The sequence below is a fragment of the Vidua macroura genome, chromosome 29 (genome assembly GCF_024509145.1).
Source record: "Vidua macroura isolate BioBank_ID:100142 chromosome 29, ASM2450914v1, whole genome shotgun sequence".
Taxonomy (NCBI): domain Eukaryota; kingdom Metazoa; phylum Chordata; class Aves; order Passeriformes; family Viduidae; genus Vidua; species Vidua macroura.
Window position 1 is genome coordinate 725,442 of NC_071599.1, and position 26,733 is coordinate 752,174.

General features: G+C 52.3%; 4 protein-coding genes across 4 annotated transcripts; all 4 read right to left on the reverse strand.

The window, feature by feature from the left end:
* Nucleotides 1–3,821: 3,821 nt before the first annotated feature.
* Nucleotides 3,822–4,764, reverse strand: LOC128820580 (keratin-associated protein 5-2-like). Its single transcript, XM_054001354.1, has one exon. It carries the CDS (start codon nt 4,762–4,764, stop codon nt 4,012–4,014), a length of 753 nt encoding a protein of 250 aa, XP_053857329.1. The 3' UTR covers nt 3,822–4,011.
* Nucleotides 4,765–7,110: 2,346 nt separating this feature from the next.
* LOC128820272 (DBF4-type zinc finger-containing protein 2 homolog) lies at nt 7,111–8,175 on the reverse strand. Its single transcript, XM_054000926.1, has one exon. It carries the CDS (start codon nt 8,173–8,175, stop codon nt 7,531–7,533), a length of 645 nt encoding a protein of 214 aa, XP_053856901.1. The 3' UTR covers nt 7,111–7,530.
* Nucleotides 8,176–18,647: 10,472 nt separating this feature from the next.
* On the reverse strand, nt 18,648–20,415 carry LOC128820481 (keratin-associated protein 5-5-like). The gene is made up of 2 exons (XM_054001255.1): nt 20,354–20,415; nt 18,648–20,243 (listed from the first exon to the last, which is right to left on the reverse strand). The coding sequence occupies exon 2, from the start codon at nt 20,202–20,204 to the stop codon at nt 18,990–18,992; it is 1,215 nt and encodes a 404-aa protein (XP_053857230.1). The 5' UTR covers nt 20,205–20,243; nt 20,354–20,415; the 3' UTR covers nt 18,648–18,989.
* A 4,096-nt stretch (nt 20,416–24,511) lies between these two features.
* LOC128820579 (small proline-rich protein 2K-like) lies at nt 24,512–25,619 on the reverse strand. The gene is made up of 2 exons (XM_054001353.1): nt 25,540–25,619; nt 24,512–25,077 (listed from the first exon to the last, which is right to left on the reverse strand). Exon 2 carries the CDS (start codon nt 25,054–25,056, stop codon nt 24,748–24,750), a length of 309 nt encoding a protein of 102 aa, XP_053857328.1. The 5' UTR covers nt 25,057–25,077; nt 25,540–25,619; the 3' UTR covers nt 24,512–24,747.
* Nucleotides 25,620–26,733: the final 1,114 nt, after the last annotated feature.

Here is a 26,733-nt window from a genome sequence, read left to right on the forward strand (position 1 = left end):
AGCATCTTTTGTGTTGCTAAACTTCTGCCACAATCTAGAACAGTGTCAGGACAAACTGTGCCTGGGTTTGGTCGCTGCTCCTCAATTGGGTTTTGTTCTGGCCTCAGCAGAAATGTGGTCAATGACCTCTGGGGGAAAAAAACACTCGAAGGAATTTTTGGCTGTGTTCATTTCCTCGTGTTTTAATTGCTTTGAGTTTGTTAACAATGGGCACCTCTACATTTTGTGGTTGGCCACCTTAATGTGCCTTGGAAACAGGTTTTGAACTGGGGGGCTCAAGGCAAACCCCAGACTGGGACAAGAAGCCTTCCTGAGCCATCCCTGCTCCAAAACCAGGGAGTGAGCTGCTGCCTGCACCCTTTTCAGCAATGCCAGAAATTTCTGATCCCCCTGATGCGCCCTGACGCACTGGAGAACAATCTTATCACGGTAACATCCATTTCATGAATGGCAATACCAGAGCAATAAATTACCCAATTCGTTTTAATTACAAGCTGAGAAGAAATTTAGCATCTCGTTGTGTAACGATGGAGCAACTCCCATGGCTCAACCCAGAGCTCTGGCAAGGCTGGGCAGAGCGTTTCTAGAAAGGCTCGCTCGGGGTTTGCCACCAGCACATGGAGGTACCTCCCCCAGGGGCGGCGTCTTGGGGCCAAGCAGCAAAAAAAAAAAGGTTTTTTTTTGTCTATAGGTTTTAATCCCTGCTCTGGAGCTGGCACTGCATAAAGCCAGGAATGATCTGGGTAAAAAAGCCCTAAAACCCCATCCTGGCTCTGGAGAACCTCCCAGCCCTAAAACCCCATCCTGGCTCTGGAGAACCTCCCAGCCCTAAAACCCCATCCTGGCTCTGGAGAACCTCCCAGCCCTAAAACCCCATCCTGGCTCTGGAGAACATCCCAGGTTTTTTTGGCTCGAAACCTCTCGGAAATGATGGATTATGGCGGCTCAAATGTAGTCACAGACTGATCCAGACACAACTGTGCCAGCGTGAGCAAAGCATTTATTTCAGCACCCACAGAGAAGCTCAGGACAGGTTACAGGAATCACCAGGGGAGGGGGAGGACACGTTGTCCTTGGAAATTGCTGGGCATGTGCAAAGCTTTCCAAACATGGATCCAGGGCATTCCTGTGGATCACCTGCAGCTGGTGGGGTGATCAGTTGTCATTTGAGGATCCGAGGTAGGTGTTGCAGGAGATACTTCCAGCGACGGATCCTGCATTGGTCCCATGGAATCCGGATCCACGGCTCTTTTGGCTGCCAGATATGTTCCCGTAGTAAATGGATCCGCCACCGCTCGCATGGCTATTGGATCCACCACTGCTTGCGTGGCTACTGGATCTGTCATCGTTCATGCGGATACCGGGTCCACCACTGCTTGGGTGGCCACCGGGTCCACCACCGCTTGGGCGCCTGCCAGGTCTGCCACTGCTGCAGAGGCAAGGGGGTTCTCTGTGGTAGGAGGACCATTCTGTGTCCTTGTCCCTGTCCTTGTCCTGGTGGGAGTACATGGTTGGAGACCTGCCGGGGAAACTCATCCGTGAGTGAAGGCAATGAGCAGGGACACTGCAAGGCTGCGTTGGATGGGACTTGGAGCACCCTGGGATGTGCTAGTAGGGGCGGGGGGGGGGGGGGGTGTCCCTAAAATCAGCAAGCTGATTTTAAGGTCCCTTCTAATCCAACCCTTTCCATGATTCCATGATTCCATCATTCCGCAGCTCTAAGCCAAGTTCTTGGGTGGGAGAAGAGTTATCACCGCGCATCTGCCCGTGGTGGCCTCTTTGGGCAAGACTTGGTCTTGTAGATCAGAGAGAAGTGAAAAGAGAAGAGCTGGACAGACTCCAGAGCAAGACACGCAGAGCCCTCAGCCACCTGAGCCCGGAATTTTTATGTTTTCCTACTCAGCAGAAGGACTGAGATGGAGATAGGACGTGGAAGAGAAGTGCCCAAGAGTCCCGGATTGGGGAGAAGCTGGAGGGCATTGGAAGAGCAAAAATCAGATGGATCTGGACTCCCCTGGATCAGAAGGAGCTCGAGAGGAGACCCTGAGGAGATGCTGAGGAGAAACGGGGAGCAAGGGCTTTAAATGGAAATTGGACTTCTCTGGAAATGGGATGGACCTGATTACTCAGCACCCCAAGCACTTGGCTAATTAAGAGTTCCCCCCCCACCACTGAGCAGATCAATATCCTGACATCCCTCTTGCTACTCCATAAAAATGTTAATTGTCCACTACACCTGGCCAGGTGGGCCGCGGGGCTGGGAGAGTTCGGGATGGTTTTTGCCACCTTTGATTGTGACATTTACCTGTTCCTTGTGCCCAAATCCTGAGCTGAGATGGGACGGATAGAGGGTGGGGTTGTGGGGTTGTAAAGGAAACCCAGAAATAAAAGGGAAAGGGAACAAAAAAGGCCGTGGTGGTGGGTAGTAAAAACAAACATAATTGGACAGGGCATAGCATCAAAGAAACACCAAAAATTCTGAATAAAGTCAGCAAAGAAGCACTAAAAGCAGTGCTGGGATTTTTCAAGCCATTCGTTTCTTTACTTAAAGGCTTTCAACCCAAACAGAAGGAATTTAAAGCCCCATAGGATGCGGAAAATGTCCTGGTAGGAGCGGGAGGACATCAGGATCTATGTCTTCAACGCTCTGCTTTGGGGACAAAAGTGTCTTTCTGCCCAGACCTGATCTCCTGTGGGGCTCTAGAGGCCACTGTGAAATTAAAAATAGCCTGGATTGAATGAAAATAAAACACAGGGTCCAGAAGACTCCTTGGTCCCAATTGGAGCTGATTCACTGGAGCTGATAGATGAGGAAATACGATTTCACAAACATTGGTGGAATGAAAATCCTTGTGAAGCTCATTATTCATGATTAATTACAGCCCTGTTTCCATGGATAAACATGTTCCATTGTTTGTCTCAGGGATGGAGACAAACACGTGAGCAGGGCCCGGGGGCACCTGGGCCCACCCTACAGCCGGTCTCTGTATCCCCTACAAAGCTCCTGCTCCTTGGAGAGGCATCCCCAGAACCACGGGGACCATTCTGAGCGGGAAATGGCTTTTTTTGGTGTTGTTTGTCAGTTTTTTGAAGGAATTGCCTTTGCAGAGGTTGGCGAGGGAGGCTTGGGGCGGTGTCAGTGTCAATCTCCACCCCTAAAACCCCCGTCCTGCACCTACTTTGGCTTCTTTCCCTTTTCCTGCAGGAGAAATCCCCACCTGTGACCCTGGGGAAGCGGCTGGTGGTGCCATGTACCAGGTCCTGACGCCAGGAGGGGATGGAGGCCCTCACCTGGGCTGGGGAGGTGCCAGGAGCTCCGAGCACGCGGTGCCATGACTCACAGTGGCTCCACATCCCTGCTTGGCCCCAGAAATCCTCCCGGGGAGTTCCTCTCCCAACCCTACCAGACCCTACCAGGAATTTGGGGCCTTTCACCCTGTTAGAGCCATTCCCAAATCCTCTTCCTTGCCTTTTTTCCCCAGGGCTTTTTTTTTGAGGTTTATAGTGCCAATCCAGCTGCAGCCATTGCCTCGTGGTCCCAAACAGACCCCTCTGCTTTTTCCCTCTCTGATGAAATGTGGATTTTTCTTACACAACGTTATTAATATTGAATTATCCCCTTGCATAAACACTCCGTGATGAAAACGTTACTTTACCAAGCAGGAAATTGCCTGGAGTGGGAACGAGGAGCCACCAGGTGGAACCAACCCGGAGCCTCCTTGTGAGGGCGGGCGAGGCCGCTGCAAGCCCAGCTTTGGCCACCAGAAGGACCAGGAGCCGCTCAGACGGATGAGGAGATAAAAACACGGATGCGAGGGGGGTTTGAGCCAGCATTTTTTTATTGCCTCCACGTCTGCTGTGAAATGAAGAGCATTTTAAATTTCACAGCGTCAGCGGGTCACAACTTCAGAGCGCGTTACAAGCAGAGGGACAGAGCAGAGATCAGTGACAACACAGGACAGAGGGGGACAGGGACAAGTTCCCTTTGCTTCCCCTCACTCCTCACGTCCCTTATTTCATCTTCCGAGCTGGCACTTTGCAGATCTGCTTCTGCTGCTGGCGGGGGATGCCTTTGGCCACGGGCACACAGCCCTGCTGGACCGGAGGGGGACATGGACATGGACAGGTCTGCACCGGGGGGGGACAGCTCTGCACTGGGGGGGGGCAGGGACAGGTCTGCACTTGTGGGGGACAGCTCTGCACCGGGATGCTCTGCACCGGCGGGGGACAGCTCTGCACTGGGATGCTCTGTACGGCTGTCCCACAGCACGGTTTCCCGCCCTGGGCCACTGCTGGCCCGTGGCACCTCTCGGAGCACACGGACCTCCCATAGCCCTGGCACCCCCCCGAGCCCCCGTAGCTGTATGTGGGTCTCCTGACGCAGCTGCCACCCCCTCCGTGGCACGAGCCCGAGGAGCCCTGGCACCTCTCGGAGCACACGGACCTCCCGTAGCCCTGGCACCCCCCCGAGCCCCCGTAGCTGTACGTGGGTCTCCTGACGCAGCTGCCACCCCCTTCGTGGCACGAGCCTGTGGAGCTGGAGTAGCCGTGGCAGCGCTCGGCGCAGCGGGGCTGCCGGTAGCCGTAGTGGCGGTAGTCATGGCCCCTCATGCCCTCCACGCCCTCGCCGTGGCAGCCCGAGGAGCAGCACGTGGCGTAGCCGTAGCGGAAGGGCGTGCGCCGCGTGTCCAGCCAGGAGCCCGAGGGATCGTACCAGGTGGAGTTGAGGTTGAAGAAGGATTCCCTTCCAGAGGAGTAAATCATGTCGGGGCTGTGGGGAAAAAACCTGGAAAAGAGATGGGTTGGTGGTCAGCATCTCCTCTGATCGCGTTTAATTTCCTGTGAGGTTTGTCCTGAGGGCCTGGATCCGGAGGAAATTCCTGTGGCTGCCCAAGACTGGTCAGATTGCATCCAAATTGCATCCAAATTGCATCCAAACCCTCCTTCTGACCTTCCCTTTCCAATTTTTCACCTTCAAGAACAAAACCAACTGCAAGGTTGTGGTTGCCAACCACATGTGGCGGCACCGCTGTAAATCCCACCCCCGGGTCCCTCAAGAGCTTCTCCCGTGGCAGAGCATGGTCTGAAGGTCCAGGTGCGACCTCCCAAATCCAGACCCCCATCCAAGAAGGGATGAGCCTCACCAGGTCTCAAACGAAGCCAGGCACTGCCCAGGGGAGCAGAATGTGAGAGGCCAAGGGGCTGAGGGCTTTTATAGAGCTCTGAGTGTTCCCCTGAAGGTGAAACACGCGGCAGGAACGAGGATTAAATTATTTATTGGCAAAACATCTCCTCCATTTGGATGCTGTTCCCAGTGCCTGGCATGTTCTGCTTGACTCACCATTTCTGATAAGCATCTTTTAATTATAACATCGGTCCCCAGCAGGGCACATAAAAGACTGAGATGGCCTAAGCCCCACTTTGGCTGGGTGATACAGGTAATAAAGGACTTATTCACCCTCTGCAGGGGTGACCTGTGAGTCAGGAGCGGTGATGGCACCGCTCTGACCCTTCCCTCCTGCTGCCCGTGAGGAGCATCTCCAGCTGAAGCACAAGCAGGTGATGGGAAGAGCCAGCTCAGAGTCACCAAAAGCAAATTGTGCCCGTTGGTTTCCGTGATGAAGGGCTTGGCTCTGGGCATGAGGGAGCGAGGGCGGGCAGGGCCTGGCACGGCTTTTCCAGGGAATTTCTGGCTGCTTCATTCCTGGAAGTGTCCAAGACCAGGCTGGACAGGGCTGGGATGGTAGAAGGTGTCCCTGCCCATGGGAGTTGCAGTGAGATGATCCCTAACGTCCCTTCCAACCCAAACCATTCCGTGATTCTGTTTTTCCTCCATTTCTTCATTCCAGACTTGCCCCTCCTCTCATGCCCAAGTTGGTTTTTGAGGTCCCTCCCAACCCCAACCAGTCTGGGATTCTGTTTCTTCTCCATTTCTGCATTCCAGACTTGCCCTTCCCCTCATCCCCAAGATGTTTTTTTGAGGTCCCTTCCAACCCAAACCATTCCACAATTCCATGGTTCTGCCCCAACTTCTGCGAGATTTTTGGCGCAGTCTCCCACAGCAGCCTTGAGGTTAAACTGGTGGAGGCTTGGACTGGGTGGATGAACAACATGGGGGTGAAAAAGGGGCTGATTCTGGTACTGGTGCTGTTTAACACCTTCATCAAAAGCCTGAATAATGGGATGGGCTTGGAAAATCCTCAAATTGGGGTGATGGGCTGGAATTACTGAAGGAACAGGCCTGTGGCTGGGATGGGGTAACTGGGGTTGGGTAACTGGGATGGGTTAACTGGGGTGGGAGGGCTGGTGAAAAGCAGCTTGGAAGAGAAACGACCAAATCAGACCTGGAAGCGAGGGCTGAGCTGGCCCCTGGTCTGTGGGCCCTGAGTCACCGTTCTGAGAACTGGGAAAAGGCTGTGAAGAAAATCCCTATTAAAAAAAGGGCTCTGCCAAGGTGAATTTCACAGGTAAGTGGTTTTTTGTTTATCTAGTGGTTTTTTATTTGGCTAGAATTAGACACGAGAGAAATAAATTGTTGTGGTGAAGAAAATGAGGGTGAATTTCCTTTTTTTCCTTCCCAGCTCTCCGTGGTGGTTGTGTGAGGACACGCCCGGGCGATGCTGAGACAACACAAAGAAATTAAATTATTTATTTTAATGCAGTTTGCGGGAGGCTTTTCTGGCAAAGTGAGGAGAAGGAGCAGGTTTCCCGTGTACCTTCCTGCAGGAGCGAAAAGGCATCCCCGGCATGCACAGCCACCCCTCCCGTGCCGGGCCACGCGCTCATTATCATAATTAACATGTAAATGAGGATGCCCTCCCCGTGCACTGCTTCCATCCAGGGGATGAAGGTGCTGGCACGGCCGCAGAGCAGATGTGGGCGCCCGGATCTGCCCATCCCGAGCTCCCGGGGTGGGTAAATCACGGTGGGAGGATTTTCCACCTCCCAGCCTGGAGAAATCCCAGCGGGGCAGAGCTGAAACCCTCCCGTGTGAGCCCTGACTCTGATTTAAATGTACGAATTTCCTCCTCGCGAGGATTTTAATGGCTTTCAACATCTCGTTTCAATGCCGGTGATGCTTGTGGGGGCAAGAAAGAGAGGAACTGAGGGTTTGCTAAACATGTTTCAATTTTATTCTTGAATACACGGGGAGGAGAGAAAGTTGCAGGAGTCCGTGGTGCTCCTGCCATCACAGTGGCTCCTTTTTTAACTTGTAAAGTCCTGGAGCTGCTTCCAAACAACCTTGAAAGCACAGCTCGGTGAAGCCCGGGAGAGCAGATCCTTGGCGGTTCCTCCGTGTCCAAGTGGCCTCAGAAGGGGGAACAACCCTCTGCTCCTCAGGGAGAACCAAAGCCCGGCAGGGGAGGACACCCCGAATTTAAAGTGTCGGTGCTGGGGCCAAGCAGGGGACGGCAGACCCCAAATCTGATGTGCAAAGAGCAGCAGCGAGCCCAGAGCGGCGGTGGGAGCATCCCTCGGGCCAGGGGCGAATCCCCCGATCGGACAGGAGCTGGGGAGGGGTCCCTGGGCTCAGTTCTTCACGCAGAGCGGCACCAGCGTGACCTGCTTGTGCTGCTGGTGGTGGCCGGGCTGCGGTGGCAGGGGGACAGCGGGCGGGCAGCAGCGCTGGACGGACCGGGGGCAGCAGGGCACGGACCGGGGGCAGCAGGGCACGGCCCGCGGGCAGCGCTGGATGCAGGGGCAGCGATGCTGCAGCGGCAGGGGCTGCAGGACCACCGGGGGCTCCTCATCCTGCTCGGGACACTGCTCCAATCGCCGGCGGGGCTTTCCGCAGGAGTCGGGCTCCGCGCACGGCGGGCACGGGCGGTGCTGCTCCAGCGGCCGGCGGTGGATCTTCACGGGCGGGGGGCACACGGGGGGCACCGGGCTCACCTCCACCCGCCGCCGGGGCTTGCAGCTCTGCGGGTGTGGGCAGCCGGCGGGACGGGGCGGGCACAGTTCGCCGGGGTGGCAGCCCCGGGGCGCGCTCTGGCTGGAGCCCTCGGTGTCATGGCTGAGGCCGCCGGAGTTGGGGCAGATCTCGGGAGGGTTGGGGCAGATCTCGGGGGTGTCGTGGTAGTGGCCGGCGGAGCTGGGCCATGTCCAGCCCTTGTGGCCGCAGCCCGAGGGGTGCTGGCACAGGTCGTGGTCGGTGCCGCCTTTCTGGTGGAGCATCCTGGGGCAGAGATCACAGAAGCGGGGGGTTATCGAGGGTGGAAAAGAATTTCAGGGTCATCCAGTCCAGCCTGTGATGGATCAACATCGCCTAGCCCAGAGCACCGAGTGCCACGTCCAGGAATTCCTTGGGCATCTCCAGGGATGGGCACTCCAAACCTCCCTGGGCAGTCCCTGCCAAGCCCTGACTGCCCTTTTCCAGGAGGAAATTCCTCCCGAGTCCAACCCGAGCCTGCCCTGGCACAGCTTCTCTCCTCCTGTCCCTGTTCCCTGGGAGCAGAGCCCGACCCCCGCTGCTGTCCCCCCCTGTCAGGAGCTGTGCAGAGTCCGAAATTCCCCCTGAACCTCCTTTTCTCCAGGCTGAGCCCCCCCAGTTCCCTTGGGAGCTGCTTCTCCCATGACTCACAAATCCTTTGAGGGTGACCAAGCCCTTGGGCATAAACAGCCTGGGAAAAAGTAAAGAAAACACCGACGCCTTTTTTTTTTTTTTTTCCTTTTTGCTATTTCCAAGGGAAAACGGGGGAATCTGAGAGAATCCAACTCACCCTGCGAGCAGAAACGGACGGGCTGAGCAGGGAGTCGAGTCCTGAGGACAGAGCTGGGGCTGAAAGCTTTTATATGCGGCCGAGCTCTCCTGAGAATGAGGCACGTCCTGGGAATGAATAGCTGAGCACTGAGGCCGCTGCCGTGTGTATGTGTGTGTGTGTTGTTCCTGGAACTCGCTGTCGGGTTAATCAGCCTCAATTAGCGCCTGCCCCGGTGTGGCCAGCGCTCCGCAGAGGCAGTGGCCATTATCTCATTAGTTCTGGCCATGCTCGGATGGGCTCCTGCCTGGTGTTAGTCAGATCCCGGGATGCGGATACCTGGGATGCCGGGGTGCTGAGTGATGCGCCCAGAAGGGGACTCTGGTGGCTGTGGGAAAACCACAGAAAGGCCCAGGAGTCCTTCCAGAGGAAGGGGAGGGAATCCAGGGTGGCCCCAGGACCGCGAGGAGCAGCGGGTGTTGCTCCTGTGGGTGACTGGGAGATGGGAATCTGGGATTCCTACGGGCACCGGGCACGGGGGGACAGTGGCAGGCTGGGCATGGGACGTTTGGAGATTTATTCCTTGATTTAAATGTATTAATTCGCTCCCAAGTGTGGAGCACCTTGGCTACGGCAAGGAAAATCCTTTTATGTGTGGAAAGTCTGGAATGGGGACACCAGAGGAGCGATGACCTCACACAGAAACAATTCCAGGCTCTGCCAAGCGCCGTGTCCACCTTTTTGGCATTTTTGCTTTGATTCACACTCTGTGGAGCTGCTCCATTTTGCATTTCTGTGGCTGAGACATTTTTTAAGTACCAGGAAAATTCCTCTCCCAGGAGCCCCCCGGGCTCCAAAGGCATTTTCATGTGGAATAAGGGATGCTCAGAGCTCTGTCCAGTGGAATTTGGGTTTGAATCACTGGGAAAAGCATCCACAGAATTCGGGGGTGTGGCTCCAGGGCTGTGCTGGCACCTGACAGGACTCTGCTATAATTTATTCCGTAGCTACAGGAGAAGTGGAATTGCCTGGCAGGAAGCCATGGGATTTGTGCAGAAAGATGAAAAAAACCTCTGGATCTGTTAGGGCCAAGCAGGATTTTTGGTTTAGAACTCATTGCTAGAGTCCCAGGTTTGTGCTGGGTTTGGATTTTTTTCACAGTGGAGGAGTTTTGGAGCCACTTCCCTTCCCGAGGATTTCACAAATCCCAAAGTGCGAATATTGAATTTCTCATCTGATCTCTTAAAGTTCCCTACATTTTAATAGAACCCAGAGAAAATGACTCAGCATTTCTGTATCCTTCTGGCTGGACCTAAATCTGATCAACCTGGGCTAGTGGGAGGTGTCCCTGTCCATGGCAGGGGATGGGACTGGATGAGCTTTAAAGTCCCTTCCAACCTGAACCATCCTGATCTATTTAATCTATTTAAGAACCCTCCTTTAAAGCTCAGCAAATTCTCTGGGAAGATTCCCATTAGGAAAAAAAAGCCCTCCAACTTTGGCTTTAGGACCACAGAGGTGCTTTGGCACGAACTGTATCTCAAATCAGCAGAGAAAGATGGAATTAAACTGATGCTCCTCTTGCTGAGGTGACATTTTTCACTTGCAAGTCCCATTTTCCCCCAGGTGAGCATTGGCCCAAGGAGCTCACCAGGTACACCGGGGCGTTGTCGTCACGGAATGCCAAACATGCAAAATTAATTACATTAATTAATTAGGCAAATGCTAAACACATCCCACATTACTGTTCAAGGGATAAAGAGAAATGAATAAGCATAACCCAGGAGTCTGCAAGATCAGAAGTTACAAATTTTATTGTCTTTCATGGCTAATTGGGGATTAAAGAAAGAGAATGGAGAAGGAGACATCATCAAAATCCCATCACCAAGAGGGGAAGGAAAAGCAGCACAAGAAACTCGTTGGGCAGCGGCTTCAGGGCACAGCCAAGCACCTGGGGACTAAAGGCAGCAAAAAGAGAAGTTCTCAGTGTCCAAGCACAGCAGGAAGAGCGTTCGGGCTGGGATACACGTCCACATCCGTGTCCGAGTCGGGGACCAGCTGGGCGAGCTCAGTTGCCACAGCAGCCACCGTTGCTGCCGCCGCAGCAGCCATTGTTGTTGCTGCTGATGGTGTAGCAGCAGGACATGGGCATGCAGCAGGACTGCATGGGCATGCAGCAGGGGCTGCAGCACTGCATGGGGCTGCAGCACATGGGAGTCTTGCAGCAGCGGGGACTGCTGTAACAGCGCACGGTGTAGTTATTTCCACCGCCGCATCCGCAGCATCCGTTGGGCATCTTGGGGGTGGTGGGAGTGGAGGCGGAGCTGGAGGGAGCAGAGAGAGGCCGTGAGTGGGAGCAGCAGGTTTGGGAACAGGGGTGAATTCGAGGCTCTGGTCATTCATTCACCTTTGGGGGTTCAAGGAGACCACACCCAGGCTTGTGTTGTTTGTAAATTGTGGCCGCAGCTCTGGGTTTTTCCTGTGGTGCAGGTGCCCAACGACTCATTCTGGTGTCTTAGGAAGAGCAACCCAGCACTGAGTCCTCACTTTGGGCCCTTCTGGAATATTCTCCATGCCCCTTCCCTACATGGCCCAGTTGATACCCCCAGAGACTCCCTGAACATTCCCAGGGTCATCCCCATAACTCCTCGTGCAGAGTTTATAAAACCCCGACACCCAAGCCCCATCCCAGATCCCCAGCAATGCTTGGATCTGCCATAAAACATCCAAAATTCCCTTTTGGGAGGCGAAGGAAGGATTAGAAATTCTCACTTACCCTGCTGAAGAGTGAGGAGAGGTGAAGGGAGGAGAAGACGAGCGAATGAAGCGAGTTGGGCCCGGAGCCCTTTTATACTCCTGGCCATCCTTCCTCCTGGAAGTGAGACAGCCATTGACCATTCCAGCTTCCCTGTTTATCCATCCAAACCCATATTTTTTAGCCATAGGTGTCGCCTGGAATTTGCATTTCGCCTCATTACCGGTGATCACCACGCTTGTTCTGCCTCGTCATGGTTTAGCCTGGAGATAATCAAAGGGCTCCCATGAATTTGGATGAATTTGTCCTCCCCACAACCTTGCGAGGGAACCAAAAAATGTGGCCTCGTATCTGCTGGATGGAGATGTTCTGGGACTGACTCAGCAGCAGCTGGTGCTGAATCAGTGCGGGAGCCCAAACCCAACCCCAGAATCGTGCTGGTCGTTCCGTCAGGATGGTGTTTGGAACAAATTGGGAAAACGTCAGGAAAATGGGGGTGTTTATTCCTGGTCACTGGACGTGGACGTGAGGAGGTGAAACAGAGTATTTTACAGGGTAAATTTAACAGAATAGGAACCCATTTAGATTTAAGTGAAATGTGCTGCTTTGAATTTTTAGTAGCTTGCTAGCATAGGTAAAATATGCTGTTTAGTCTGCTAGCTCTGCTGCTCTTGTAGAAACTGAGGAGAAAAAAATGCAAATTTCTAAGCTGAAGAGGTAAGAGAGGTCCCTTAAACTTTGAAACGAAAAGAAAAAAAATCCAAAGTTGTGTCTGCAAAAGATGAACAAAGTGACCAGAGAGTTCTCTGTACAAGGACTGTTCTCTGTACAAGGACTAATTGCAAGCTGTAATGTGAAACCAGTGAAATGAATATTCATGAACCTATTGTGAAATTACTATGCATATGCACTAGAAGAAAAAATAAAAAATGATCGAGAGTTCTCAGGGGGGCGCATGTCCTTTAAAAGGAGAATGATCCCCACATGTGCCCAGCGCTGCAATAAACATACCAGCTTTACGACTTTTACAAAGTTATGGAGTTTGATTTATTTTTCCGCAGTTCAGATGGTGGCTCTGGGACTGGCTGTGGGCCACCCCAAATCAACATTTCCCTCCTGCAGCCACCCCTGGCATCCAGCTGAAGTCCAGCTGGGTCCTGGAATCCTGGCCCTGAGCAAGGTTGGAGGGGTTTGGAGTTGGTGCAGGACCCTCTGAGGGTGTTGGAAGGGGAGGGAGCCCAGAATGAACCAAAAGGGAGAAGATTGAGGTGAAAGAGAAGGGCCCAGCACAGAAACTGCTCCTTACTGGGCTGGTGGAGCTGAGTAGGAGGCAGGGACTCAGGAGGAGACTTTGTTGAGGTGAAACCATTTTCTGGGAGGGAAAGAGGAAGGGAGGGACGTTGAGGTAGGGCAGAGCCTTGGGCAGCTGAACTCTGGCAGGAGCACCGGGGAGGAATTTTGGGAGGAATTTTTTTCATGGTCTGAAATTGCAACTCTCAGTTGAGGGCCTCGCTGCATTATCCTGAGAGCTGCCTAATGAGAGGATGGTGGATCCTGCCTGGCCAGTTCCCTGCTGCTTCCTGACATCCTTAGGGAGCACGGGGCTGCTCAGGAGAGGGGTCAGCCCAGGTGAGCTGGGAGCAGCCCCGAGGACAGTGACAAGGACCTTGATTTGCTCTCTGTGCAGTGCAAGGGGGAGCAGATTGAGATTTTAGAGCTGTTTCATCCCTGCAGGAAATGCCAACAGCTCCTTTCCAGGCTTTCCTGGCATGAGCGCAATTCCTGGAGCGGAACACAGGAGAAGCAACGCGGTAATTGTGACTTGTCTGTGAAGGGCAGGAGAACACGCGCGGCATTTCCTTCCTGGTGGGAGAGACAAATGCACCTGGACAGATCCATTTATTAATTTACAAGGAATTAATGGGGCAGAAGCAAAAGGACACACTCCATTTGTGCCTCCTGAGGGAAATTTTCCATTGGCAGCTGTGAGAAGGGGGGTCGAGGCGGGCGTTTCCCACCCTGGATGGTCGTGTCCAGTTCTTGGTGGAACCAAGGTACCTGAATCATTTCTGGGGAGCGGGATGTGGATCACAATGTGAACAAGGGACTGAAGCAGGGTGGAAAAAGAGTCAGAAAATGGCATAAAATGCATCAAAAGGATGGCAGTGCAGAATTTTCATGTTTTGGTACAACCCCAACTGACCCTTGAAGGCAGCAGAGGTTCCTCAGCATTTGTTTTACAGCTTCAGTTCAGTGTCTGGAAACTCAGACGGCAGAGGCAGAACCTCCATGACCTGAGTGTCAGACAGTCTTCAGGGACTGGCTGTGGGACCTGAGGCAGATTTTGGCTGGCTGGGATGCATCTGTGTCAGACTCTTCTTGAAAACATTCCCATTTTTTGTGAGTTTATGAATTATTTTCACAGAACCAAAAACTGGTTTGGTTTGGGTTGTAAGGGACCTTAAAGATTCACTTATTCCACCCCCTTCCATGGGCAGGAACACCTTCCACTATCCCAGGTGGCTCCAAGCCCTGTCCAACCTGGTCTTGGGCACTTCCAGGGATGGCACAACCAGAAATTCCCTGGAAAGCCTGTGCCAGGTCCTTATCACCCTCACAGGGAATGATTTCTTCCCAGTATCCAACCTCAATTTCCCCTCTGTCAGTCTGACCCCACTGCCCCTTGTCCTGTCACCACAGTTCCACATGAAAAGTCCCTCTCCAGATTCTCTGGAGCTGCTCCATATCCTGGAACATGCTGTGAGGTCTCCACACAACCATTTTTCTCCTATTCACTTCCTATTTCTCTACTATCTTATACCAAGAGGACAAATATCACCCCCAGAGGTGCCAGATACTCCAATTTGAATTAATTTACCATCAGGGATGCCCTGATTTTATTTGAGTGAACACCTTGGAGACAGGAGAATCCCAACAATCGGGAAAAATGCCAGGAAAAGGTGAAAGGTGCGGCAAAACCCCCTGGATCCACTAGCGAACAAACAGCTCAACACCAAGAGGTTGCAGGGTCACAAGCTACAGATTTTATTGTTTTTTTCCAGAAAGATTGAAGCAAAACAGTGATGAAAAAGGTGACACATCCCACACACCAAGAGGAGAATGAAAAGCAGCACCAGCGCTCACAGGAGAAGCTCGCTGAGCGGCGGCTTCAGGGCACATCACAAGCACAAGGTGAGGGAAGGCAGGAGAAGAAGAGGAGTTCTACAGCCTCTAAACACAGGAGGAGGAGCATTTGGGTTGTTATCCACATCCAAATCCGTATCCAAGAGGGAACGAGCCGGGTGGGTTTAGTTGCCGCCGCAGCAGCCGCCGTTGCCGCCGCCGCAGCAGCCACTGTTGTTGTTGCTGGTGATGGTGTAGCAGCAGGGCATGGACATGCAGCAGGACTGCATGGGCATGCAGCAGGGGGTGCAGCAGGGGCTGCAGCACTGCATGGGGCTGCAGCACATCGGCCTCTTGCAGGTCTTGGGGCTGCTGTAGCAGCACATGGTGTAGCTACTTCCGCCACCGCAGCATCCGTTGGGCATCTTGGTGATGGGAGTGGAGGCGAAGCTGGAAGGAAAAGAGAGAATTTGTCTTCTTCTCTGCTTGAATCTCCCAGAGGTTGAGGCAGCTTAAAGCATTCTTATCCCCAAATCCATCCCAAACTGGCCAGGGATGTCCTGAATCCCAGGACAGACTCCTGTGCTTCTGGCATTTTGTCCAGCACTGGTTCTGCCAGAGAGACTCCACTTGGGTGCAGCCCAAAACCAATCTCTGGTCCCCAAAACCAATCTGCGATCCCAAATCTTCTGCAGTGTCCAGTCCCAAACCAGACAACCCAGAAAATCCTGGAGAAGCCCAGGGAAACAGAGTCCCAAAGTAAAGGCAAGTAGCAAAGTCCAACTTACCCTGCTGAGCAGTGGAAGGAGGAGAGGAGAAGCGGAGATGATCGAATGAAGACCCCTGGGCTGGGGAGCCTTTTATTTGCTCCAAAGCCTCCTCCCCTGGAAATGAGGCATCCCTTGGCAATTCGGACTCCGTGGATCACCCGGAGTATCCCCTCACGTGTCTTCCTCCCCCGGTGTTTAATCTCTGCCTCTTTCTGTTTGCTCACCACCTCAATTGTGCCCCGTAATTACTCCTCCAGAGGAACAACAGATGCAAATTTTCTAATGGATTTGCGTTAATGGGACCGGAGGGACGGAGCTCTGAGGTATTCCCATCCCTTCCCAAGGAATGACCTTGGGAGACTGGACGCTTAACAATGTGCCTGGGGGGAGCCAGGTGCTGAAGCAGTGGGACAACCATGCCTGGAACTTGGAGTTGTCATTGCTCATGTGTTCTCTCTGCCCCTGGCCAGGATCTTTGGGGTCCAGTGGAAATTTTTGGTCAATGGGAATCCTTTTTTTCCTGCCTCTGTGGTCAAAGTTTAGGTTGAAATTTTCCCTTTCTCAGTCTTGCTCTTGAGCCTCCCTTCAGGGTGCTGGGTCCTCACACTCCCTGTTTTGTAATTTTTATTGTATTATTAAGATTTTTTTCGTTTTCATCCCTGCAATGGATGGATTAAGTCTAAATGAAGCAGCTTTCAAAGCAGCAGTGCACATGGGAGGGTTTTTCCCTGTGTTGGTTCCACACATCCCATTTTCTGAGATTATCCCAAAGGTTTCTGGGACTGAGGAGACTTGTGGTGATCACGTTTGAATGTTCACATGAGGAACTGTGGCCACATGCAGAGCAGGGACATCTCCACGTTAAAAGATGTTGATGGTGTTTCCATGTGATGAGAGGGGCCTCTGGTAAAAAACGGGAATTCCAGGATACTGAGGCAGCACCAATTCATGGCAAAAAGAGGCTGCCATCACATCCAGGAGACTCTGACTGTGAGACTGACGTGGTAGCAGGTGATCCCTGGTGACTAGGACAGGATCTGCCTTTCCAGGATGTGACCACGACCTCTTGTGACGTCGGGTGTCCCCTCTGGAATTGTCCCCAGGGAAGCATTGTTTTGGTCACTCAATAATAACCAAGAGTTGCCTGCAGGAAGCAACGTCCTCCTTGTGTAAACCCTCAAACATCTCCCTTGAATCAATCATTCATCGCATTTTTATCAGGTTTTATTGTTGTCCTGTTGGCCGAGATGATCCTGGTGTTGTAGTCATAGAAATATGGAAAGATTTGGGTTGGAAGAAACCCCAAAGATCATCCAGTCCAACCCTCCTGGATGGGCAGGGACACCTTCCTCTATCCCAGGTTGCTTCAAGCCCCATCCAGCCTGGCGTTGGACACTTCTAGGGATGGGACACCCATGGAATACCCTGTGTCAGGGCATCGCCACCCTCACAGAGAAGGATTTCTTCCCAATATCCCATCTAAACCTGCCTCTTCTCCAGGCTGAGCCACCCCACCACTGTGAATATTTCGAGCATTTTCCTTGCTGTTCAACGCCATTTAACCTGTGCTTGGGTCAGAAATGACATCTACACAAAGTTCCTTTTTTAGGCCACGCCCCATCCTGTGATGTCTTTGGAAACTTCCATGGTGGTTCTGTGAGTTTGAGACCTTTGTGAATCTGTCCCTGCAGCTTTTCCAGTGTAAGGTAAGGCCACATGTGATGGAGCTCTGGTCCAGCTGGAGGTGTCCCTGTCCATGGTGTGTTGGAATGAGATGGTTTTTGACATCCCTTCCAACCCAACCTAACACATGTTTCTGTGGGTCAAGGATGGAATGAATATTCACAAGATTCCCTAAACAAAAAACACTTTATAAAACGTTCTGATCTGGGATATCCTTCTGCCCGCGCATTGTGCCTGATTTACAATAAATAAAAACCCTTCTGAAGACCCAAGCAATGTTTTCAGAGAGTCAAATACGTAGAGAAGATGATTTTAATGCAGATGTGTGAAGGTTGGAGGAAGCAAATCAAGCCGGAGCTCCAGGCATTTTCTCCAGACCTGCAATTCCGAGCTGAGTCCTGAATTTTAATAGCAAAGAAAGTCCCAGCCAGGGAGGGAAGGTATCGTTGACTCATGGGTTTGCTATTTTAGGAATGAGGCTTTTAGGTTGGATGCCAACCACGGGTTTCATTCCTGGGCTTGCAGTCCAGGAACGCGCGGGGGAAACGCTCTGCTCCCGTAAAAATCGTTCAAGGATTTCAGGGAGTTTCTAAGCTTTTATTTTTGGAAGACAGTGGTGGGAAGAAGATGCTGCCTGCTGTCCAGTGAGTAGTGAATTCCTCCTGGTACCTACTGGAATACTCCTCCCGAGGTCAGGAGTGAGCGCCTATGCATCTCACAGCTGTCCACAACTTCCTCCTGAGGGGCAGCTCCGATCTCTGCTCTGGCACCTGGGGCAGGACCTGAGGGAATGGCTGGAACTGTGCCAGGGAGGGTCTAGGTTGGATATTTCTGGAAAGTTCTTCCCCCAGAGGGTGGTGGGGCACTGCCCAGGCTCCCCAGGGAATGGGCACAGCTGAGGCTGCCAGAGCTCCAGGAGTGTTTGGATAACGCATCTCAGGGTGGGATTTTGGGGTGTTTGTGGAGGGGCAGGAGTTGGACTCCATGATCCTGGTGGACCTTTTCCAAGTCAGGATATTTGAGGAGTCTCTGATTTATGGAGTGCTGTGGTTTCAGATGGTGCTCAGTCCTCGCCCTTTGAGTTTTAATTACTTCAGCTTTCCGTTTTCTAGTAAAATCTGAGCTGAGGTGAATGATCAGGGGGGCAAGAAGGAATCAATGAATGGTTTGGGCTGGAAAGGACTTTAAAGCTCATCCCGTTCCTCCCCTTGCCATGAGACACCTCTCACTATCCCAGGCTGCTCCAAACCCTCCACCCTGGCCTTGGACACTTGCAGGGAACCAGGGGCACCCACAGCTCCTCTGGGCACCCATTCCAGAGGATCCAGGAATGCTCCGTTTGCTTCAGATGTGACCTAATTTGTGCCAAGGGCCTGGACAGCTCTTTGTGTCCCAAATGTTCTGCTGTGCCACTGGGACACACCCAGGACCTTGGCACAGATGGTGCCGGAGTGAGGACAAACTCTAGGCAAAGTGACAAACTCTGGGCAAGGTGACAAATCCTGGGCGAAGTGACAAACTCTGGGCAAGGTGACAAATCCTGGGCAAGGTGGCAAATTCTGGGCAAGGTGACAAATTAAGGGCAAAGCCATGTAAGAACAACCAAAAGACCAAATGTTGTGTTTTGCTTAATGCCAAATTTTATTGTCTACAAGTCAAGAGAGGAAATGAAGAGTGGTCACAGTGACACCAAAGGTTTCTCAAACACCAAGAGGAGAATTAACACCCCACTAATATCTAATGCCTTATACAATGGGCGATAAATTCAGGAGTACTCAAGACAGTCAATAATTAAAGACAATCAATAACTAAAGGACAGAAAGAAGCAGCAGCTTAAGCTAGGAAAGAAGAAGAAAATCGCTATGAATTGGCTCCATCACCATGGGAGGGAGAAGCAAACGAGCAGCTTTTCACCTCCTTGTGCCCATTCTTGGAGCCCTCAGAGCCACCCGGGGCAGCTCAGCAGGTCTTCCTGAGGCTGGCGCAGCACTGCTGGATGGGGATGCAGGGGGTGCAGTACTTCCTCACGGGGGTGCAGCAAACCACCACAGGCTTCTTCACCACACAGGAGCAGCAGGACAGGGACCCGCAGGGGCAGCAGCAGGGCCTTGGGACACAGCACACGGACTTCTGGCACACCTTGGTGCAGCACACGGACTGGCACGGGTCACAGCAGGTCTGGCATGGGTCACAGCAAGGCTTCTGGCACGGGTCACAGCAGGTCTGGCATGGGTCACAGCAGGGCTTCTGGCATGGATCACAGCAGGACTGGCATGGGTCACAGCAAGGCTTCTGGCATGGGTCACAGCAGGACTGGCATGGATCACAGCAAGGCTTCTGGCACGGGTCACAGCAGGACTGGCAAGGGTCACAGCAAGGCTTCTGGCATGGGTCACAGCAGGTCTGGCATGGGTCACAGCAAGGCTTCTGGCATGGGTCACAGCAGGTCTGGCACGGGTCACAGCAGGGCTTCTGGCACGGGTCACAGCACGACTGGCACGGGTCACAGCAAGGCTTCTGGCATGGGTCACAGCAGGTCTGGCACGGGTCACAGCAAGGCTTCTGGCACGGGTCACAGCACGACTGGCACGGGTCACAGCAAGGCTTCTGGCACGGGTCACAGCAGACAGTCTGGCATGGGTCACAGCAGGGCTTCTGGCATGGATCACAGCAGGTCTGGCATGGATCACAACAAGGTTTCTGGCACGGGTCACAGCAGGTCTGGCACGGGTCACAGCAGGGCTTCTGGCATGGATCACAGCAGGACTGGCACGGATCACAGCAAGGCTTCTGGCATGGGTCACAGCAGGACTGGCATGGATCACAGCAGGACTGGCATGGATCACAGCAGGGCTTCTGGCATGGGTCACAGCAGGACTGGCAAGGGTCACAGCAGGGCTTCTGGCATGGGTCACAGCAAGTCTGGCACGGCTCACAGCACACAGTCTTCTGGCACGGGTCGCAGCAGCAGGATTGCTGGCATGGGGAGCAGCACACAGTCTTGCAGGGGCTGCAGCACACGGTCTTGCAGGGGCTGCAGCACACAGTCTTGCAGGGGCTGCAGCACACGGTCTTGCAGGGGCTGCAGCATACAGTCTTGCAGGGGCTGCAGCACACGGTCTTGCTCTTCACGACAGAGCAGCATCCCGTGGAACAGCATCCAGTGGAGCACATGGTGTAGGGAGAGGAGTGAAGGGTGGCTGGAGTGAAGACCTGGAACACAAAGGACTTTGAGATTCAACCCATATTTCCACAGTGCCCAGGCCCTCATCCCATCTTGCTTCCTATTTCTTTGTCTTGAGTTGGAAACCCAAGATCCTCACAGGAATCGAACCAACTGTTGCTCTGTCCCAGGGATATTTGAACTGTCCTGGGACCTGCCCGTGCTGTGCTCATCCAGGACGTTCCCTCCCTGAACTTCCACCCTGAGCAGCTCCTTTTCCACTGTGCTCTGTCCATCTTTTCCAAGAGGCATCAGATCAACAGTCTCAGAAAAATCGGGATTTCAGAGAGAGCTGTAAATCATGGAGCCCCCGGTAACCATAGAACACTGAAACCATGGAATTGCAAAACCTTGGAACCGTAAACCCATGGAATCACAAAGCCATGGGATCACAAACCCAGGCAATCACAAACCCATGAAATCATAAACCCATGGAATCACAAACTCATGGAATCACAAAGCCATGGGATCACAAACCCATGGAACCATAAAGCCATGGAATCCCAAAGCCATGGAATCTCAAACCAACAGAACCAAAGAACATTTTGGGTCGGAAGACACCTTTGGAGGTCCATCCAGCCCAACACCCTGCAGAGATCAGACACAAAGACCCAGCCTCAATTCATTGCTTGCCCAAAGCCAAATGAGAACCAAGGATCTCTGGTAGGAAACACTCACTGTTCTTGCTGAGAGCTGAAGGTGTGTGGGGAGCAGAGGCACCTGGAGACCTTTTATTGAGGTCGGAGTTGTCCTGCCGGACATGAGGTACCCCCCAGCAATCTGTGATTTACGCACTAAGCCTGTACTTATTCACCCAATGCGCCTTCATGTGTTTAGTCTTTGCCTCGTGGCTTTTGACCAACCCCTCAATTTTGGGTTATTATCAATTTGTTGTGTGACTTTTTTACAATTTTTTAATGTCGTGTTAATTCTTGTGGGACGCTCGAAGGCGTTGTTTCTGCTCGCTTTGCATATGGTAAGGCTGCTGCATGGAGATGATTAATTGACATAAAAATCCTAATTAAGATTGAGGTGCAGTGGATTCCAGAGGCGTGCAGAAGCTTCTGGACGTCAGTTGCTCCTTGATATGATTTTAAAAATAGAGTTCCAGGAAGTGCAATTCCATGGTCCCGTGCTTTGTGTCTGAATGCAGAAATGGTGGAGCCCAAAGTCCTTCCCTGGGGCACCAGAAGGGCAAACCCAGAAAGTTCTCAAAGTCTCATTCCTCGCTGCCTCATCCCATCTGTGCATGGGAAAACACCTGGGAATAGAATCATGGAATATCCCAGGTTGAAAAGGACCCACAGGGACCATCCAGACCAACCTCTGGCCCTGCACATTCCCCAAACCCCACCCCGTGCCCAAGATCATTGTCCAAACTCTCCTTGAGCTCTCTCAGGCTCAAGGCCTTGCCAATATCAGACATTTTCACTGCAAATTCATTGTGGAAATTTGAAATTGGTTTCAGGTCAAATCGGAGCCTGCGTTTTTCCAATTCCTCTTTGACATATTTAAATAAAAGCAAAATGCAAAACCGCTCTGGAAGTTTTGCATCCTGTTTATGCTCGGCATAACTTGATCCGCAAAATTCCTATTCAATTCTTTTCAGATTCCAAGATGCCCTGGAGTAATGGAAGAGCCACCCACGGATGTTAATTCTGGAAAAACTCAGTGCTCAGCTCCCAGTCACCCGCTGGCAGCAATTAGTGCTGATGCTAATGATCACATTGTGATCAGCTATTAATGATGGGTGTTAATATCTATTTTGCATAAAAGCTCCGTGTGATGTCCTGAGCATCTTGAGGATCTCAAATTAAACCACGACTTTATTAAAAAATGATCTCTCTCCAGTCAGGGGAAATGTTTGGTGTCTGAGGTCACCCCCAGGGGAAGGGCTGCCCCTGCATCCCTGGAGACCCCTCACTTCTGCTGGGGTGAGGGAGGGGAGATTTAGGCTGTGTTTGCTCATCCAGTTCTGGGCGTTGAGGACCCTTTGGGTCACCAGAACCTTCCATTTGACTCCTGGTGACACAAGTCCTCTGTTTCCCCCAGTTCTGCTCTTGATGGTTTGGCTACGTCACAATTTGAGGAGCTGGTCCTGCTTTGAGGAATTCACAGGACTGTGAAGTCACCACTTCTCCAGGCAAGGCCATCCCAAGGTCAACGTTCCTGTTCCCTCAAAGCTTAATTTCCTATTGGCTTCAGCTGTGTTAATGACCTTGCACCCAGGTGCTAATCATTATCTCCAAATTAGTGATTGACATTCGCACCAGCTGAACCCCCGCGGCTCCGTCAGCAACCAAGGAGGCTTGGGTGATCTTCCAGAGTCTCCAGAGAAACTCCAGCATTAGAAATGTGCGACATCCTGAGCAGGGAGGTGAAGGAAGAGAGGTTGGCCAAAATGAGTCCGTTTTATGTTGACTTTGTATGGACTTGGTGCATGGATTCATCCAGTGCGCCAAAAAAAACCCCATTGTTGCAGTTGGATGGGAACACCAGAGGTGCTTAAAGCTCTGCAAGGTGGATCCAACAGCAGTTTTACAGAGGAAAACATTCAACTTAGGGCCATAAAAATGTCTCAATTATATTTTTCTTTGAGTGCAAGAACTGTGCAGGCTTTGGAAGATGCCCAGAGGAGCAGAGCTCTGTTTGTTTGGAGATCCAGGAAAGCAATCGTGAGGCAAATTCCTCCCCATTAATCCCTAGGGGTTTCCTCACAGTTTGTCTGGGCTGTGAAATCCACAATGTCGTTATTTGACGTGTCCTTAGCAGAGCAGAAATGTCCCTTCAGGCCACCTGGAGAAGAGGATTTCTCTTGCCAAATGTTTGTGGCTCTTTGAGGCCTCCCCACCCTCACAGGGAGCAATTTCCTACTTATATCCCACCTAAAACTCCTCTCTATCACTCTGAAATCATCTCCCTGTATCCTGTCCCTGCAGTTCCTGAGGAAAAGTCCCTCTCCAGCTTCCCTGGAGCCCCTGCAGATCCTGGGAGTCTCCACAGCCTCAAGATTCCCAACATTCGCAGCCTGGCTCCATGGGGGAAAGGCTTCTTATCAACTTTGTGGCCTTCTCTGGATTTGGAGAAGGAAATAAAATGTGCCATGGTCAGTGATGGAGGACAAAGTTGGAAGCTGGGGCAGCACAGGGAAGTGAAAGTCTCTGCTCGAAGACCAAACCACTGCTGTGGCCATGAAACCTCAGTAACTCAATTCCCACCCACAGGGAGGGCTGGAATGAGTAAGAAAATATTTTTTTCAGGCTTTTGTGAGGCTGAGCCAACTCTCAGCAAGGGCAAGAACCCCCAGGCAGGTGAATCATTCATTGCTCTCTGTCCCGGCCTCAACTTTTCCTTTTTAACCCATTCCTCTCTAATGAGCATTTTCTCCAGAACCTATAAATAACTAATTCCAATTGCTTATTGACCAAGTGGTCATTTAGTGGCTATTGCAGCACTCGGCTCATTCCAGGCTGTTTCCCACGCCAGGGATGGGTGATGAGGGATGAATCACGCTGGGGAAACCTTCACTTATTTTACATTGCAGAAACTGGTTAAATGAGGCTGTTCCATGTTCCAAACCCTGCAGGATTTGATTTTATTTTGGTTCCAAAAATAGCAGCGGCTCTGAAAGCAGAAACATTCGGGGAAAACATGAACACACAGGTCAGGTGGAAACTCGAACCCCCAACAGCTGCTGAGCCCAGGGCAAGGATTTGTTTCCCCCAGCAATTCACCCCATGTGCTCCTCCCAGCCCTGCAGGTGTTTTCCATGGATTTCATGTTTCCTTGGCATTCCTCCAGCTCCAGGGATTAAATTATGATTCCAAACCCAAAAGGAAACAGAGATGACGCCAGACCATCACAGAATCCCAGAGCAATCCCAGAGAAAAGAGGTCCCAGACCACCAAATCCAACCTGTGCCTGATCTCCACCTTCTCACCCAGCCCAGAGCCCTGAGTGCCACCTCCAGGCCTTCCTTGGACACCTCCAGGGATGGTGGCTCCAAACCTCCCTGGACAGCCCTTTCCAAGGCCTGACCGCCCTTTCCAGGAGGAAATTCCTCCTGATGTCCACTCTGATCTTCCTTTCCTCCCAGCTGAGCCTGCCCAGCTCCCCCAGGAGTTCTCCAGATCCTTCTCCTGCTGCCCCAGCCCCTTCTCGAGCTCCATTCCCTTCTCTGAACACGCTCCAGCCCCTCAATGTCCCTCTTGCCCATCGACCCAGCCTATTTAATAGAGCAGTGACTGTTTGGTTGGCTTGAAACACCATTTTTATTGTCTTGCTGGAGGATGAAGCAGCAAAGCAAGAAACATTCACAGCGTTGGCAGAGGAAAGATAAACAGCTCAGAGCTCCTTAAACCGAGAGGTTTCATCCTAAAACTGCATCACCGCCGGCAGTTTTAGAAGGTTTTTCTTGGAGAGAAGTGACAAAGCTGCACAGCCATGAGCAGTGGGATGAGCTGGAAGCTGCGGGCGAGGAGCTGGATCCTGCCCTCAGTACTTGGGGTAGCACGGGGGCAGCTTGCAGATGTTCTTGGTGACCTGGGGGCAGACTGGGGGGCAGTAACGCTGCACTGGGGGGCAGTAACGCTGCACTGGGGGGCAATAGTGCTGCACTGGAGGGTAGCAGGGCTGCACCGGGGGGCAGCAGGGTGTCACGTAGCTGAACTTCTGCACGGGCTGCCTCTGGATGGTGTAGTGGCACGAGGGCCCCGAGTGGCAGGAGGAGCGGGATTCATGGCAGGAGGAGCGGGATCCATGGCAGGAGGACTCGTAGTCATGGCAGGACCCGCGGGAGCACATCGTCCTGGAGTTCTGGCAGAGCTGTTTGGAGCAAGGAGTCAATGTGGTGAGAGGAGACTCTGGTTCTCTTCTTATATTCCCCTCTTCCTTTTTAATAATATGTTTTTCTTGATGTCTCCCGTGAACTGTTTCTCTCCTTTTTTCACTTGCCTAATCCAGACTCAACACCCCCTCGATCCTGCCGGGTCTGCTGGGAATGCTCTGGGAGCTGGGGTGTAAAATCACGTCCCTGTGAGTCAGTTAGAGCCCCAGGAGCCCATCTGCCAAGCCCCAGTTCCAGCAGAGTTTGTGTCACTCGAGGATCCCTCCGGGGGGCTGCATCTTTCCCTGGATTCCTGGGAATCCTTATTCTTCATCTGCCATTCCCCACCTCTCCCTCCCTCAGCACACGCAGGAGGCACTTCCCTAAATCCCAGCTCCCACCATATCCATAAAAACCCCTCGTGGAGGTTTCAAGAACAGAAATGGTGAGGTTGGTCTTACCCTCTTCAGCTGCAGCGAGAAGTTTCTGGAAGCGAAGGTGAGCGACTGCGGAGGACGGGGCTGAGGGACCTTTTATCCTCTCCTGAGGTTACCTGGGCTGTGAGGCACCTCCTTATGATGACACCTTAATTAATTCTGCGCTCAATCCCGCAGATGTTTGCACTTCCCCTGATTTTTAGGTGTTCCCTCCTTGACACACTGGGCCCCGTCCTGCCGGTGATTCCTACGGCAGGGATTTTGGAAGGGCAGCTCTCTCCCATTTCCTGGAGACTGACACTGATGTGACGGGTGTTAATTAGGGACGAGGGACACCCGGGATTGCATCAGCAAGAAAGGTCTCAGAAACGCTGACTCCTGGGGTTGGTCTCCCGTTGGGTGCAGGTGACAGCTCAGGGTTTTAATTCCCCTGTTGCTGAGTGCCAAGAGGAAATGAGATTACCACCCGCAATTCCTGGGGATGGCACAACGCTGGAAAATCCGGCGGGATCTCCTTGGCTCCCTGGGCTGGCAAGAAAGAAAATGTTCCTGATTCTTCACATGTGCCTCGGCTTGGCAGATGACTGGGATGATCCCATCAGGTTGTTCCATGTGAATCACAGGTTTTTAAAGAGAAAAACATATGACCCTGAGCTCTTTACAAGGTTTGAGGAAATTAAATTTTCCTATTCCTTGGTTTCTCTTTTCTTCTGTGATCCCTCACATTTTTTTCACCTGACCTCACCAAGGGATTCAGAGAAGAGGAGCTGAAGTTTGAGCAATTATTGTGTTTTGTCACTACTGGTGGAAGTTTGGACGCTAAAGTTGGATTTATGGCCCTGTTTGTCTCAGAGTTTGAAGTGTAAAAAAATGAAACTCCTCAGCCTGGGAAAATATTGCCCATTAGAGCAATTCACTGACTGGGAAGGGAAGATCTCCCAGTCCGGGGATGTCCCACAGCTGTTCTCCAGGATAAAGGCAGCCAATTCCTCGTGGGGAATTTTGTGGAGCAAGGGAGGATGGCAGGAATTCTTCAGGGATGTTTAGTGGCTCAGGTGTGGGTCCCTCAGCAGCCACCCAGGTGACAAAGTGGGAGCTTATGTGACAGTTCTTCTTTTGTCCACATTGATGCTCTCCAAAATCTTTCTACCTCCCCAAGAGCCTTCCAGAAACACCCAAAAAACGTCTCTGAACCTTTCAAATTCAGGGCCTGCTCAG

Bases quoted from the DNA above. Each gene is read 5' to 3' on its own strand.
- LOC128820580 (XM_054001354.1), bottom strand. From the start codon at position 4,764: ATGATTTACTCCTCTGGAAGGGAATCCTTCTTCAACCTCAACTCCACC.
- LOC128820272 (XM_054000926.1), bottom strand. From the start codon at position 8,175: ATGCTCCACCAGAAAGGCGGCACCGACCACGACCTGTGCCAGCACCCC.
- LOC128820481 (XM_054001255.1), bottom strand. From the start codon at position 20,204: ATGTGCTCCACTGGATGCTGTTCCACGGGATGCTGCTCTGTCGTGAAG.
- LOC128820579 (XM_054001353.1), bottom strand. From the start codon at position 25,056: ATGTGCTCCCGCGGGTCCTGCCATGACTACGAGTCCTCCTGCCATGGA.